Consider the following 15,203-nt stretch of genomic DNA (forward strand, 5'->3'; position numbering starts at 1 on the left):
ATTACTAATGCTCATATTTTCTGATAATCTGTGAATAGTTGTATTGCAGATACAATAAAATGAAAAAAATGACTATGGGTCTATAAGTGAAATAAGGGTGCGCATAAATGTATTCGATTAAAAGATTTCCTAGAAATTGTTGCTTTGTTTTTTTTTACATCTCATTCTAATGTGTAAACGGAGTAGGACTGTGAAAATAAATTAAATAATTCCAGCATTATTTATTCATTGTTATCACTCGGCAAAGGAAAAAGAATTAAAAAGGGGCATTGAAAGGGTTAAAGCTAATTGGGATTTTCCCCCCCCCCCCCCCCAGCATATTTGGGAATGAACTGAAGCTGCTCCCTGGTGTGATTTCTGAATCCAGCAGCCACCTGCAGGAACTGCCACCAGCCTTGCCAGATGCTTCAAAAGCCTTTGATTTCCAGTAGAGATTTCGGCCACATTTAACTCATGTGACATGAACCAAACAAGAATAGAATATTCAGTTCCTTTCTGTTATTTTTTTTTTTTTTTTAATACAAATTCTGTCTATTCTGCCTTCTATATTTGAAACAGCTGCAGCAGATAGAGCCATTCAGACTCACAGCTTGGGCCCCAGTTTTCCTAATGGCTTCCATGATGGCATCCATGTTGAGGTAGCTTTTGCTGGTGGGAGCAGGGCCAACACAGACCGCTTCATCCGCCATTTTCACATGAACCTGAGGAGAAAAAAATTCTGCATTGACAGATGCTCACAGAAAAAGTAATTACCATCAGCTCACAAAGCAGGAAAAAAAATGGTAAGTAAGATATTTCTAAGAACAACATCTAATATTATTCACCTTTCCTTACACATGTACAAGAAAATGTAATTCTTCACAAATCAATATTTTATATATCTGCAAAAGCATGCTACAAGGGGCACCTATATAGAATTTTCACGTGATCAAGACATCCTATATATCTCCTCATCTCATATCTATAGATCTTCCCTCATACGTAATATATCACTTACACAAACAGAACGCTTATTTTGTAAATAAATAAAATGATCTTAGAGAATGGTCCACATTTATCCAAAGGGACTTCGTTTTAGCCAATGTCTAAGTTAAAAAGACTAATTTATTGTCAATTTATAGTTTACGACAAATTTATAAATCTGTCAAAATATAAATCACGGAAATTGACATTCACACTGGCTACAATTTTGTCATGGTCTATGTGCAGTAGAGATGCGACTTGTTTATTACACGCATTTTTTGTGACTTTTTTTTTTTTACGGCCTTTTTTTTCAGAAATGTGTCTATACCCTGGCCAAGCAGCAAGCCACACTCACTTTTCACTCCACTTTCACAAACTAGACATGCATGGCGCAAATGCTTAATAAATCTGTCACACAAGATTAGACACTATTTCGGAGTAAAATGCACCAAAAACAAAAGGTGCAAATACATTGATAAATGTGGACCACTGAGCTTTATTTATGCAAACAGAAAAACAGGACTAGTTCCCCATAGCAACTAATCAAAACACAATTTTCATTATTACAGAATAGTTTAAATGCTATATACACTTTTAACCCCTTACCGTACCAGGACGCACTGGTACGTCCTGTATTATAGTGCTTTTACGTACCAGGACGTCCTGGCTAAAAACTGTCAACCTGTCAAACGATGGTTGAACGACACAGTAAGACGGCAGGGGACCAATCACAGCAGACTGACCAATCACAGCTCCTTGAGAATGTGTATGTGATGGCGCTGGCTCAGAAGCTGAGCCAGCGTCATCACCGCCGGATATCGGCTGTCCGACACCGTTCTATACCGGCCAGGACCGGAGCTAGGCTCCTATCCGGCCGTTTAACTCCTTAGATGCAGCGATCGCTGCATCCTTAGTGGCTTCTAGCCTGTCGGCAACCATCCGGCCGATTAACCCCTTAGATGCAGCTATCGCTGCATCTAGGTGGTAAGATCGCACCCCCTGCGGGGGTGCCGATGGTTGCTATGCCAAACGTAGCCTAAAAATGGCTTCCTAATACGGGAGCCTACTAGGCCCCGCCGGGAGGCACAGCCTAATAGGCTTGCTGTCAGAGAATAGCGGACAGCTCTAATACACTGCACTATGTAGGTAGTGCAGTGTATTAGAATAGCGATAAGGGCTTCATACCTGCGCCCTAGTGGGACAAAATTTTTTTTAAAAAGATAAAAGTTAATAAAAAATTTCACGTTAAAAAACACTAACCGCCTTTTTTCCCATAATAAGTCTTTTATTATAGGGAAAAATGGAAAACATGAAAAAAAGTACACATATTGGTAGAACCGCGTCCATAAAGACCCAAACTATAAAAATGTCATGCCATTTTACCCGCACTGTGAACACCGTAAAAAAAAAAATATTTAAAAAAACAATTCCAGAATCGCTGTTTTTTTAGTCACTATCTCTCCCAAAACAGATTAAAAAAAGGGATCTAAAAGTTGAATTTACCCAGACATTAAACCATTAAAAACTACAGCCCGTTCCGCAAAAAACAAGTCCTCTCACAACTTTTTTGACGGAAAAATAAAAACGTTATGGCTCCCTGAATATGGCGACACAAAAAATGTATTTGAAACAAAAGTGATTTTATTGTGCAGACGCTGCAAAACATAAAAAAAACAAAACTATATACATATGGTATCGCCATAATCGTACCGACCCGCAGAATAAAGTAAAATTGTCATTCATAGCGCATGGCGAAGGCCGTAAAAAAAAAAAAATTACAATTCCAAGGTTTTTGTTCACCTTGCTTGCCAAAACATGGAATAAAAAACTAAATAAAAATCGCATGTACCCCAAAATAGTACCAATGAAAACTACAGATTGTCCCGCAACAAATAAACCCTCACACCCTCTGGTGCAGAAAAAATAAAAAAGTTCTGGCTCTCAGAATATGGAGTGTTTCAAAAGCGGATAAGATTGGGCACCCTTTATCAGTGCAACACTGGCCACATATCTGCGGATTATTATTTATTTACCCCATTATTATACCCTCTTATTATACCCGGATGTACCCCGCACAGCTTACATATGTCCCCACATCATAAACTGAAATACCAGCAAAACCCCAAACAAAACAACTACCAAGCAAAATCTGCGCTCCAAAAGCCTAATGGCATTCCCTCCCTTCCGAGCCCTGCAGCGTACCCAAACTACCGTTTACGTCCACATATATGGTATCGCCATACCCGGGAGAAGCCACTTAACAGTTTGAGGTATTTGTCTTCAGTGGCACGAACTTGGCATAACATATTGTGCACTTAGAGGTCATATACCTGTGGAAATTTGCAATTTTCACTTTGCACCATCCACTGAGCATTCATTTCTAATGAAATAAAAAAAAAACTGTGTGGTCAAAATGCTCACTAAAATGCCTTGAGGGGTGCAGTTTCCAAAATGGGGGTCACTACTTGGGGGTTGGTTTTACCATTTGACCCCAGAGCCCTGCCATTGTGGGCTAATGCTGCGAAAATCACCAAAATAGGCCTTACATGAGCCTTTCACTCCTAAGCCCTGTCATATGTCCAAGAAAATGATAAATGCCTTGAGGGGTGTAGTTTATAAAATGGGGTCACTTCTCAGGGTTCTACACTCTACTCTGGTACCTAAGGGAGCTCTGCAAATGCGACATGGCACCCGTACATCAGTCCAGCAAAATCTGCACTCTAAAAGCCAAATGGCGCTCCTTCCATTTTGAGCTCTGCCGTGTAGCAGTTTAGGGCCACACATGGGGTATTGCCGTACTCGGGAGAAATTGGGTAACAAATTGTGTGCTGTTACTTCTCCTATTACACCTTGTGGAAAAACAAATTGGGTGCAAAACTACATATTTTTGGGTAAAAAAATTATTTTTCATTTTCCCTGCTTCATTCTAATACAATCTATGAAACACCTGTGGGATCAAAATGCTCACTACACACCTAGATGATTACCCTGAGGACAAAATGCAGTCACTTCTCAAGGGTTTCTACTGAAAGTTTACTGCTGTAAAGGATCTGCCAGGCACAACTTCTGTGTATACTCCCATAGGTAATCAGTCTGCACCTGAGTCTGTGTCTCTGAGACTGACTCCATCTTCCACCACTCAGGATGGCAGGCTTAGGACTGTGAGAGCCTATCGCAGCCTGGCCAGACGGAGCTAGCTCCCGCCCTCTGTCTATTTATATCTGCCTTTCCTGTTCCTCCTTTGCTTGTGATTCTTCTCGTGTGGTTTCCTGGCCCAGCTACAGCTTCTGACTATTTGATCCTGCTCCATACTGACCCTGGCTTACTGACTACTCTCCTGCTCTGCGTTTGGTACCTCGTGCACTCCTGGTTTTGACTCGGCTCGTTCACCATTCTTGTTGCTCACGGTGTAGCCGTGGGCAACTGCCCCTTTCCCTTTGCTTTGTGTTCCCTTGTCGGTTTGTCTCGTGCACTTACTGAGCGTAGGGACCGCCGCCAAGTTGTACCCCGTCGCCTAGGGCAGGTCGTTGCAAGTAGGCAGGGACAGAGTGGCGGGTAGATTAGGGCTCACTTGTCCGTTTCCCTACCCCCGTCATTACATAATCACAAGCCCATATACCTAGTCTACCCTGCTCCCTGTCACTACTATGGACCCCCTTGAGACCCTGACCCAGCAAATGCAGGGTCTCTCCCTACAGGTCCAGGCCCTGGCTCAGAGGGTCAACCAGCCTCACGCTACCATGGTAGTGCCCCTCACCTCACCTCTTGAACCCCACCTCAAGTTGCCTGACCGGTTCTCAGGGGACCAGAGGACTTTTCTCTCCTTTCGGGAGAGTTGTAGGCTCTACTTCCGCTTAAAGCCTCATTCCTCAGGTTCTGAGAGCCAGCGGGTGGGTATAATTATGTCCCGGCTCCACGAAGGGCCCCAAGAGTGGGCCTTCTCCTTGGCTCCTGACTCCCCTGAACTTTCCTCCGTTGATCGTTTCTTTTCTGCTCTCGGACTCATTTATGACGAGACTGACAGGACTGCCTTTGCCGAGAGTCAGCTGGTGACCTTACGTCAGGGTAAGAGACCTGTTGAGGAGCATTGTTCTGACTTTAGGAAGTGGTGCGTAGCTTCTCGGTGGAATGACCCTGCCTTAAGGTGCCAGTTTAGGTTGGGTCTGTCGAACGCCCTGAAAGACCTGCTAGTTCGCTATCCCTCTTCTGACTCCCTAGACAAGGTTATGGCTTTAGCGGTACGACTTGACCGACGTCTCAGGGAACGACAGCTTGAACGTTTTTGTGTTTTCCCCACTGACTCCCCCATGATGCCTCCCGAGGTCCCGTTGCTTCCCTCTTCCACGGAAGACTCTGAGGTACCTATGCAACTCGGGGTCTCCGTGTCCCCCTGACAACGTAGAGAGTTCCGCAGGAAGAATGGTCTCTGCTTCTATTGTGGGGATGACAAGCATCAAGTGAACACCTGTCCTAAGCGTAAGAATAAGCAGCCGGAAAACTTCCGCGCCTAAGTGATCGGGGAGGTCACTTGGGCGCACAGGTATTTCCCGTAAATATAAAACGTAATAAAATCTTGCTTCCCTTTCAGGTCTCTTTTGGTGGTAGGTCTGCTACCGACAGTGCCTTCGTGGATTCAGGGTCTTCTGCTAATATCATGTCTGTGGAATTTGCTATGTCTCTAGCTATCAACAGAAATTGTACTTGAAGCATAAGTCAAACCATCTGATATTTTTGGTTTTATGTCTCTAGCTATGCCTTTGATTGATTTGTCTAAACCTGTCCCGGTAGTGGGTATCGACTCCACTTCTTTTGCTAATGGTTATTTTACACAGCATACCCCTGTTTTCGAATTCCTTGTTGGCTCCATGCATTTGGAGCAGTGCTCTGTACTGTTGATGCAGGGATTATCGTCCGATTTGGTTTTAGGCCTTCCCTGGTTGCAGTTGCATAATCCCACGTTTGACTGGAATACTGGGGAGCTTACCAAATGGGGTAATGAATGCTTGACGTCATGTTTTTCTGTTAATTCTATTTCTCCCGAGGAGGTGAACACGCTACCCGAGTTTGTTCAGGACTTCGCTGATGTTTTCTCTAAGGAGGCCTCCGAAGTGTTACCTCCTCATAGAGAATATGATTGCGCAATTGAATTGGTACCAGGAGCTAAGCTCCCTAAGGGTAGGATATTTAATCTTTCTTGTCCCGAACGTGAAGCCATGAGGGAGTATATCCAGGAATGCCTGGCCAAGGGTTACATTCGCCCCTCTACTTCTCCGGTAGGTGCTGGCTTCTTCTTCGTAGGGAAGAAGGATGGTGGTCTTAGGCCATGCATTGACTACCGTAACTTGAATAAGGTCACTGTAAGGAACCAGTATCCGCTTCCTTTGATTCCTGATCTCTTCAATCAGGTTCAGGGGGCCCAATGGTTCTCTAAGTTTGATCTACGGGGGGCGTATAACCTTATACGCATCAAAGAGGGGGATGAGTGGAAGACTGCGTTTAACACGCCCGAAGGTCATTTTGAATACCTCGTCATGCCCTTTGGGTTGTGTAATGCTCCTGCGTTCTTCCAGAATTTCATAAATGAGATTTTAAGAGATTACCTGGGGGTATTTCTTGTAGTGTACCTTGATGACATACTGGTGTTTTCCAAGGACTGGTCCTCCCACATTGAGCATGTCAGGAAGGTGCTCCAGGTCCTTCGGGAAAACAAACTGTTTGCGAAGACCAAAAAATGTGTGTTTGGGGTACAGGAGATACCATTTTTGGGTCAAATCCTCACTCCTCATGAATTCCGCATGGACCCCGCCAAGGTCCAGGCTGTGGCGGAATGGGTCCAACCTGCCTCCCTGAAGGCATTACAGTATTTTTTGGGGTTCGCTAATTATTACAGGAGATTTATTGCTAACTTCTCGGTCATCGCTAAGCCTCTTACGGACCTCACTCGCAAAGGTGCTGATCTCCTCCACTGGCCTCCTGAGGCTGTCCAGGCTTTTGAGGTCCTTAAGAAGTGCTTTATCTCGGCCCCTGTGCTGGTTCAGCCCAACCAAATGGAGCCATTTATCGTGGAAGTTGACGCATCCGAGGTGGGAGTGGGGGCTGTCTTGTCCCAGGGTACCAGTTCCCTCACCCATCTCCGCCCCTGTGCCTACTTCTCCAGGAAGTTTTCGCCCACTGAGAGTAACTATGATATTGGCAACCGCGAACTCTTAGCCATTAAATGGGCATTTGAAGAGTGGCGCCACTTCCTGGAGGGGGCTAGGCACCAGGTAACGGTCCTTACCGACCACAAGAATCTGGTCTTCCTAGAATCTGCCCGGAGGCTCAACCCGAGACAAGCCCGATGGGCGCTATTTTTTACCAGATTCAACTTTTTGGTTACCTATAGGGCTGGGTCTAAAAATATTAAGGTCGATGCACTGTCGCGTAGCTTCATGTCCAGCCCTCCTTCGGAGGAAGATCCTGCTTGTATTTTGCCTCATGGTATAATCATTTCTTCCATTGATTCTGATTTAGTCTCTGATATTGCAGCTGATCAAGGTTCAGCTCCCGGGAACCTTCCTGAGGACAAGCTGTTTGTTCCCCTGCAATACCGGCTAAAGGTACTTAGGGAAAATCATGACTCCGCACTATCTGGTCATCCAGGCATCCTGGGTACCATACACCTCATTGCCAGAAACTATTGGTGGCCTGGGTTGCCTAAAGACGTTAAGGCCTATGTCGCCGCTTGTGAGGTTTGTGCTAAGTCCAAGACTCCCAGGTCCCGACCAGCGGGCTTACTACGTTCTTTGCCCATTCCCCAGAGACCTTGGACCCATATCTCCATGGATTTTATCACCGATTTGCCTCCATCTCAAGGCAAGTCGGTGGTGTGGGTGGTAGTAGACCGCTTCAGTAAGATGTGCCACTTTGTGCCCCTCAAGAAACTACCCAACGCCAAGACATTAGCTACCTTGTTTGTCAAACACATCCTGCGTCTCCATGGGGCCCCTGTCAATATTGTTTCGGACAGAGGGGTACAATTTGTTTCATTGTTTTGGAGAGCCTTCTGTAAAAAGTTGGAGATTGATCTGTCCTTCTCCTCTGCCTTCCATCCTGAAACTAATGGCCAAACGGAGAGGACTAATCAATCTCTAGAACAATATTTAAGGTGTTTCATCTCTGACTGTCAATATGATTGGGTCGCATTCATTCCATTCGCCAAATTTTCCCTTAATAACCGGGTCAGTAACTAGTCAGGGGTCTCCCCCTTTTTCTGTAATTTTGTGTTTAATCCACGGATCTCCTCCGTTTCACCTGGTAGTTCCAACAATCCCGAGGTAGAGGTCATTCATCGGGAGAACTGTGCACAGTCTGGGCCCAGGTTCAGAAGAACCTAGAGGCGTCCCAGAGCGTACAAAAAACTCAGGCTGATAGAAAACGTTCTGCTAACCCCTTGTTTATGGTCGGGGATCTGGTGTGGTTATCGTCTAGGAATTTGCGCCTTAAGGTCCCGTCCAAGAAGTTTGCTCCCCGGTTTATTGGGCCGTATAAGGTCATTGAAGTCCTCAATCCTGTCTCCTTCCAACTGGAGTTGCCCCCATCTTTTCGAATACACGACGTGTTTCATGCCTCCCTCCTTAAACGCTGCTCCCAGTCCTTGGCTCCCTCGACGAAACCTCCTGTTCCCGTTCTCACCCCTGAGGGGGTGGAATTCGATGTGGCCAAGATTGTGGACAGCAGGATGGTCCAAGGCTCCCTCCAGTACCTGGTCCATTGGAGAGGATACGGGCCTGAAGAGAGGACTTGGGTACCCGCCCGGGATGTTCACGCTGGGGTATTGGTCAGGAAGTTCCACCTTCGTTTCCCCAATAAACCAGGTCCACTTAGAAAGGGTCCGGTGGTCCCTCATAAAAGGGGGGGTACTGTAAAGGATCTGCCAGGCACAACTTCTGTGTATACTCCCATAGGTAATCAGTCTGCACCTGAGTCTGTGTTTCTGAGACTGACTCCATCTTCCACCACTCAGGATGGCAGGCTTAGGAGTGGGAGAGCCTATCGCAGCCTGGCCAGACGGAGCTAGCTCCCGCCCTCTGTCTATTTATACCTGCCTTTCCTGTTCCTCCTTTGCTTGTGATTCTTCTCGTGTGGTTTCCTGGCCCAGCTACAGCTTCTGACTATTTGATCCTGCTCCATACTGACCCTGGCTTACTGACTACTCTCCTGCTCTGCGTTTGGTACCTCGTGCACTCCTGGTTTTGACTCGGCTCATTCACCATTCTTGTTGCTCACGGTGTTGCCGTGGGCAACTGCCCCTTTCCCTTTGCTTTGTGTTCCCTTGTCTGTTTTCTCGTGCACTTACTGAGCATAGGGACCGCCGCCAAGTTGTACCCCGTCGCCTAGGGCGGGTCGTTGCAAGTAGGCAGGGACAGAGTGGCGGGTAGATTAGGGCTCACTTGTCCGTTTCCTTACCCCCGTCATTACAACTGCCTGATTAGAACGAATTAAAAATTGAGAATATTATAGTATAAAATTAGCTCATATGGCCCAAAAGTACATATGTTCAGGCTCAGACAAGTGGTCAGGGATAGGAGACTGTCTATTGAAATGTCTGTCTGAAGACTAAAACCTCCTCTTATAGTATATAGCCCTAACAGCCACTCGCTGAAAAAATGATTGTTCCAGCCCAACAGGCTCACGGCATATGGTCAAAGAGAGAGGGTGTATCAACAGTCCTGGTAGCAGACCGATATTGCCCTTTAATGGTTTCAAACTCTTAGACCACAAGCTGAATAATTGATTACAACCCTACGCGTTTCAGTGCCACTGTTGAATGTGACAAATCATCAGGGATTGTTTCAGGTTAAGTGCCGGTTAGCACGATTTTAGTGCGAACGTTATTCCTCCCGGCTCGTGCACGACTCTAATACAAATGGCCGCACACGAGCCGGCGAAGCTAGGGACATATGAAGGGCTAGAGCCCGCCCCCCGCAGTGACGAGGCTGCCGACCCACCGCCAATCCCACAGAGACACGTCACAAGAATCAGGAGATAGGGAGATAAAAAATGGAATATCCGAGGGCGCAGCTGTACTGGAAATTGCTTTTATTTGTACAACAACAACAATGTGTTTCAAGGCCGTACCGGCCTCTTCGTCAGGTTAGGTACAAGTGTTAGGTCTATTCATGATGACTGTGCATTTATAGCTGGCCTAGGAATCGGTACCGGGTTAGGTTACAGGTCAAAGGTCAATTGTGTAAGCAAGGTACGGCAGTGAGGTATAAAAATTATTCATTTAAAAACAAAACCGTTTTTCATTCATATTAAAGGTATAGACAAAGATACAAAACAAGGATCGTAGGTTCAAAAATATGAATAAGCATTTTTTACAGAATGATAATAATATAAAAATAATAATAATAAATAAAACAATGATTTTTCCCTATAGCGTGATCATTATATGTGGACTCCTCCTTGGAGACCCACAATTTGGACCTGAATAGGTTCTCAACAAAGCAGCAGAATAGTTCCTGAACAGCACTTTGATTTCCTTTTTCCCTATAACGTCACAAGAATGAAGTATCTGGATTGCGGCGTGCCCCCTTACAGCCTGGCCAATCAGGGTAGAGTATGACGCATAGCGTCCCTAGTAACCCTGGAGACCTCAGGCGGATATACCTACATACTCAGGGACAACGATGGAATCAGGTAAATATACTAAGGATAATGTAAATCTTAGCCAAAGACAAATGACTTATGAGTCCATTGCCTGTCGGGTAGAACCTTAGTGATGTGTGGAAACAACCCTTTATGTATATTAGAGGTACCTCTATATATTATAAGAGGAGGTTTTGGTCTTCAGACAGACGTTTCAATAGACCGTCTCCTATCCCTGACCACTTGTCTGAGCCTGAACATATGTACTTTTGGGCCATATGAGCCAATTTTATACTATGCTATTAAAATCAATTTTTAATTCGTTCTAATCAGGCAGTAAACTTACCAATTCAGTGAACGAAATACAACATTATACAAGCAGCAATGGGTTTCTACTGTACTGGTACCTCAGGGGCTCTGTAAATGCGACATGGCGCACAAAAAACAAAATCAACCAAAATCTACATGTCAAGTAGAATTCCTGCCATTTTGTGTCCAAACAGCAGTTTAAGACCACATATGGGGCATTGCCGTAATCAGGAGAAATTGCTTTACAAATGTTGGCGTGCTTTTTCTCATTTATTCCTTGTAAAAATTAAACATTTTCATTTTTAAAGACTAATTCCAATAAGTTTAGTAAAGAAACTGCAGGGTAAAAATGCTAACTATACCCATAGATACATTTCTTGAGGGGTGTAGTTTCCAAAATGGGGTCACTTTTGGGAGGTTTCTACTGTTTTGGCACCACAAGACATCTTCAAACCTGACATGAGGACTGTGCTTCAGTCCAGTAGCGCACTAGGGCCACATATGGGATATTTCTAAAAACGGCAGAATCTGGGCAATAATTAATGAATTGCATTTCTCTGGTAAAACTTTGTGTTAAAGAAAAAAGTGAATTTTGAAAATGACCAATGATTTTTTGCAAAAAAAATAAAAATTGTAAATTTCCCCTCTACTTTGCTTTAATTCCTGTGAAACGCCTAAATGGTTAAGAAACTTTCTGATTTGCTGTTTTGAATGCTTTGAGGGGTCTAGTTTTTAAAATGGGGTGATTTATGGGGACTTTCTAATATATAAGACCCTCATAGCTACTTCTGAACTGAAGTGGTCTCTGAAAAAATAGCCTTTTGAAATTTTCTTGAAAATGTGAGAAATTGCTGCTAAGGCTGGGTTCACACGACCTATTTTCAGGCGTAAACGAGGCGTATTATGCCTCGATTTACGCCTGAAAATAGGGCTACAATACGTCGGCAAACATCTGCCCATTCATTTGAATGGGTTTGCCGACGTACTGTGCAGACTACCTGTAATTTACGCGTCGTTTGACAGCTGTCAAACGACGACACGTAAATTGACTGCCTCGGCAAAGAAGTACAGGACACTTATATACATTACATGCAGGACACTGCTTTGCAACGTAATTTGAGCCGTTCTTCATTGAACTCAATGAAGAGCAGCTCAAGATTTACGAGCGTCATAGACGATTCGCATAATACGAGGAGGAGCTTTTACGGCTGAAACGAGGCAGCTGTTTTCTCCTGAAAACAGTCTGTCATTTCAGCCGTAAAAGCCTCTCATCGTGTGCACATACCCTAAAGCTCTAAGCCTTGTAACATCCTAGAAAAATAAAAGGACTTTTAAAAAACGATGCAAACAAAGTAGACATACAGGAAATGTTAAATAGTAACCATTTTGTGTGGTATTACTATCTGTTGAACAAGCAAATACATTTAAATTTAGAAAAATAAAAATGTTTGCACATTTTCTGAGAATTTTGGGGTTTTTCACAAATAAACACTGAATATATCGACCAAGTGCAATGTGTCACGAGAAAACAATCTCACAATCGCTTGGATACATAAAAGCATTCCAGAGTTATTACCACATAAAGTGACACGTCAGATTTGAAAAAATTGGCTGTGTCCTTAAGGGGTTAATTATATATATAGATATATATATATATTTTATTTTTATTTATTTATTTTTTTATAAAAATGTCCATCAGTGTGATTGGTGCAACTTTTTGAATACTTTATTAAAAATAATATTTACTTATTCAAAAACAGCTACTTTGTATCCTGTATATAGAGCAGCTGTATCTAGTGTTGAAACCTGTATCCGTCAGGTCAGCGGTACTGACAGATTCAGTGAAAGCGGGTCCACCGGTTATCAGTGCCTCATAACAATGCCAGCCACAGTGCCTCATAACAATGCCCGCCACAGTGCCTCATGTCAGACACAGAAATATAAGATATTGGCAGCTATAATACGCTCACCCTCCCCTGAACTCACAAGACAGAGGTGTGGTGACTCAGGGATTAATGGTGTTGAATCTGCTCTTCTTGAGGCTCTGTACAAAAGTAGGGGTCGTGGCTAGAAGGTCCTTGCAAATCTGTACCTGCATAGATTTACTGTGCTGTGTGTACTAATGGTCTGTGTTATATGCTCACTGAACAGCCAGATTTAACAGAATTCTGTGTGTAACATGTGACTTCAGTGAGCAGATAATAGATTTTTTACACACAGCACAGGACGTGCTGCTTCCATTACACTGCACTGCAAGGACCTTTGAAGCTCGGAGCTCAGTCTCCTGCTCCAGGTATCTATTTGCCTTCAGGAGATCAGAGGCAGCAGCAGATTACAGCACAGATTCTAAGATCAAAACTGCGTCTTATAGTCCAAAAATACGGTAAATATCCCCATAAACGAATTGACCCACAGAATAAAGTTAACATGTGGTTTTCACCGCGCAGTGTACACAGAGGAAATCGCTCTCTTTCTTTCTATTCCAACCCACAAAGAGTGGCGGATTTAAGATTTTCAGTATATTAAATGGTGCCATTAACCCCTTCCCGCACCTTGATGTAACTTCACGTCACGGTGAGCAGTAACTTCGCACACCTTGACGTGCAGTTACGTCTGTACTTTGAAAGTTCGGGCTGGTTCACATCAGCATTTGCTTTCCGTTCAGGGGTTCCGTCGGAGGGTTCCGTCGGGTGAACCCCTCCAACGGAGAGTCAAACGAAAACCTTAGCTTCGGTTTGCATCACCATTGATATCAATGGTGACTGAAACAATACTAATGGTTTCCATTTGTCACCATTCCGGCAGGTTTCCGTTTTTGTGACGGAATCAATAGCGCAATCAAAATCAGGTCTTCCAGTGCCAATTCCCTCAGGATTGGAAACCAGGCCTTTTTTGGCCAGAATGGAACAATCAGAATGATCCTCAGATCTTCATTGTAAAGCTTTTGAAGCACCCTCGATATCAACGGGAGTGGTGGAAAGGCAAATGCTAGATCCATGTCCCAAGGTTGAGATAGAGCATCTTTGCCTACGGGACGGTCCTGGGGATTTAGAGAGAAAAAGAGCTCTGTCTTGGCATTTGATCTGTTCGCAAACAGGTCCACTTGAGGAAACCCCCATAGCAGTGTGATCTGGAGGAAGACCTCTTGATTTAAAGACCATTCGCCTGGATCTAGGTTTTTTCTGCTGAGGAAATCTGCCTTGGTATTCTCTAAGCCTTTTAGGTGAATGGCCGATCGAGAAAGCAGATTTTGTTCTACCCAAAAGAATATTCTCTGAGACAGGGAGAGCAGGGTGGGAGATCTGTTACCCCCTTGAGGTTTCAGAAAGGATACAGTCGTCATGTTGTCTGAGAGAATTTTGACATGGTTGTTCTGAAAGTTGAATGAACTTGACTTTAGGGTTTCCCAGACTGCTCAACTCTCGGTAATTTGAGAAACGAGCCGCTATGGTCGTTGGCCAAGTCTTCTGAATATAATTGTCTGGGAGTTTTGCTCCCCAACCGTTTTTGCTCGCATCTGTCAGAACTAGGATAGCTGGAGACTGATGCCACATTACCCCCTTCCTGAGGTTTGAGTGCTCTGTCCAGCAATGTAGGGAAGATCTCACCCCTTGAGGTATTTTTATCTTTTGATCTAGGGATAATGATTTCTTGTCCCATGAAGAAAGTATCCACCTCTGGAGTGGTCAGGAATGGTTTTGGCTCCAGGCCACTGACTGAATGCAGGCTTTCATCTCACCTAGTATACTCATTGATGCTCTTATATTGTAAGAGGCGACTCTCTGAAAATCCCTGACAGTGGATATTATGGCCCTTCTTTCCTCTCCCGGTAATAGGGACATCTGTAGGGTAGAATCCAGTATGATGACTAGAAACTTCATCCGAGTGTCCGGAATCAAGTTTGATTTTTGGTAGTTTATTAACCAACCCAGTTCTGCTAGTTGGTTTGTCGCTAGCTTTACCTGAGTGGAAAGAATCTCCTGGGTCTCTGCTGTAATCAGGCAGTCGTCCAGGTAGGGAATTATAATAATTCCGTCTACAAAAATTATGATGGAGGTGATAGCCGCTTTTCGCAAACACCCTTGTGGTGGATGAAATTCCGAAGGGGAGAGATGTAAATTGATAATAGACCACCTGGTCAGTCGAGTTCCTTACTGAAAATCTTAGGAATATTTGCGAGGAAGGATGAATGGGGATGTGGTAGTAAGCGTCCTTTAAATCCAGGGTGCACATATAAGCCCCTTTATCAGGGGAGTGGTGGATGCTACGGATTCCATCTTGAACCTCCTGTAAACTAT

At 44.2% G+C, this 15,203-nt stretch overlaps 1 protein-coding gene across 3 annotated transcripts in view; it reads right to left on the reverse strand.

Annotated features, from left to right (window-relative positions):
- Nucleotides 1-15,203, reverse strand: part of PCCA (propionyl-CoA carboxylase subunit alpha) — a 614,152-nt gene that overhangs the window by 481,721 nt on the left and 117,228 nt on the right. For all 3 annotated transcript variants that reach the window (XM_075852453.1, XM_075852451.1, XM_075852452.1), the window contains one exon: nucleotides 588-701. In XM_075852453.1, coding sequence (XP_075708568.1) covers nucleotides 588-701 — 114 coding nt within the window. The remainder of the gene's footprint in view (nucleotides 1-587; nucleotides 702-15,203) is intronic.

The sequence above is a fragment of the Rhinoderma darwinii genome, chromosome 2 (assembly GCF_050947455.1).
Source record: "Rhinoderma darwinii isolate aRhiDar2 chromosome 2, aRhiDar2.hap1, whole genome shotgun sequence".
In the NCBI taxonomy this organism is placed as follows: Eukaryota; Metazoa; Chordata; class Amphibia; order Anura; family Rhinodermatidae; genus Rhinoderma; species Rhinoderma darwinii.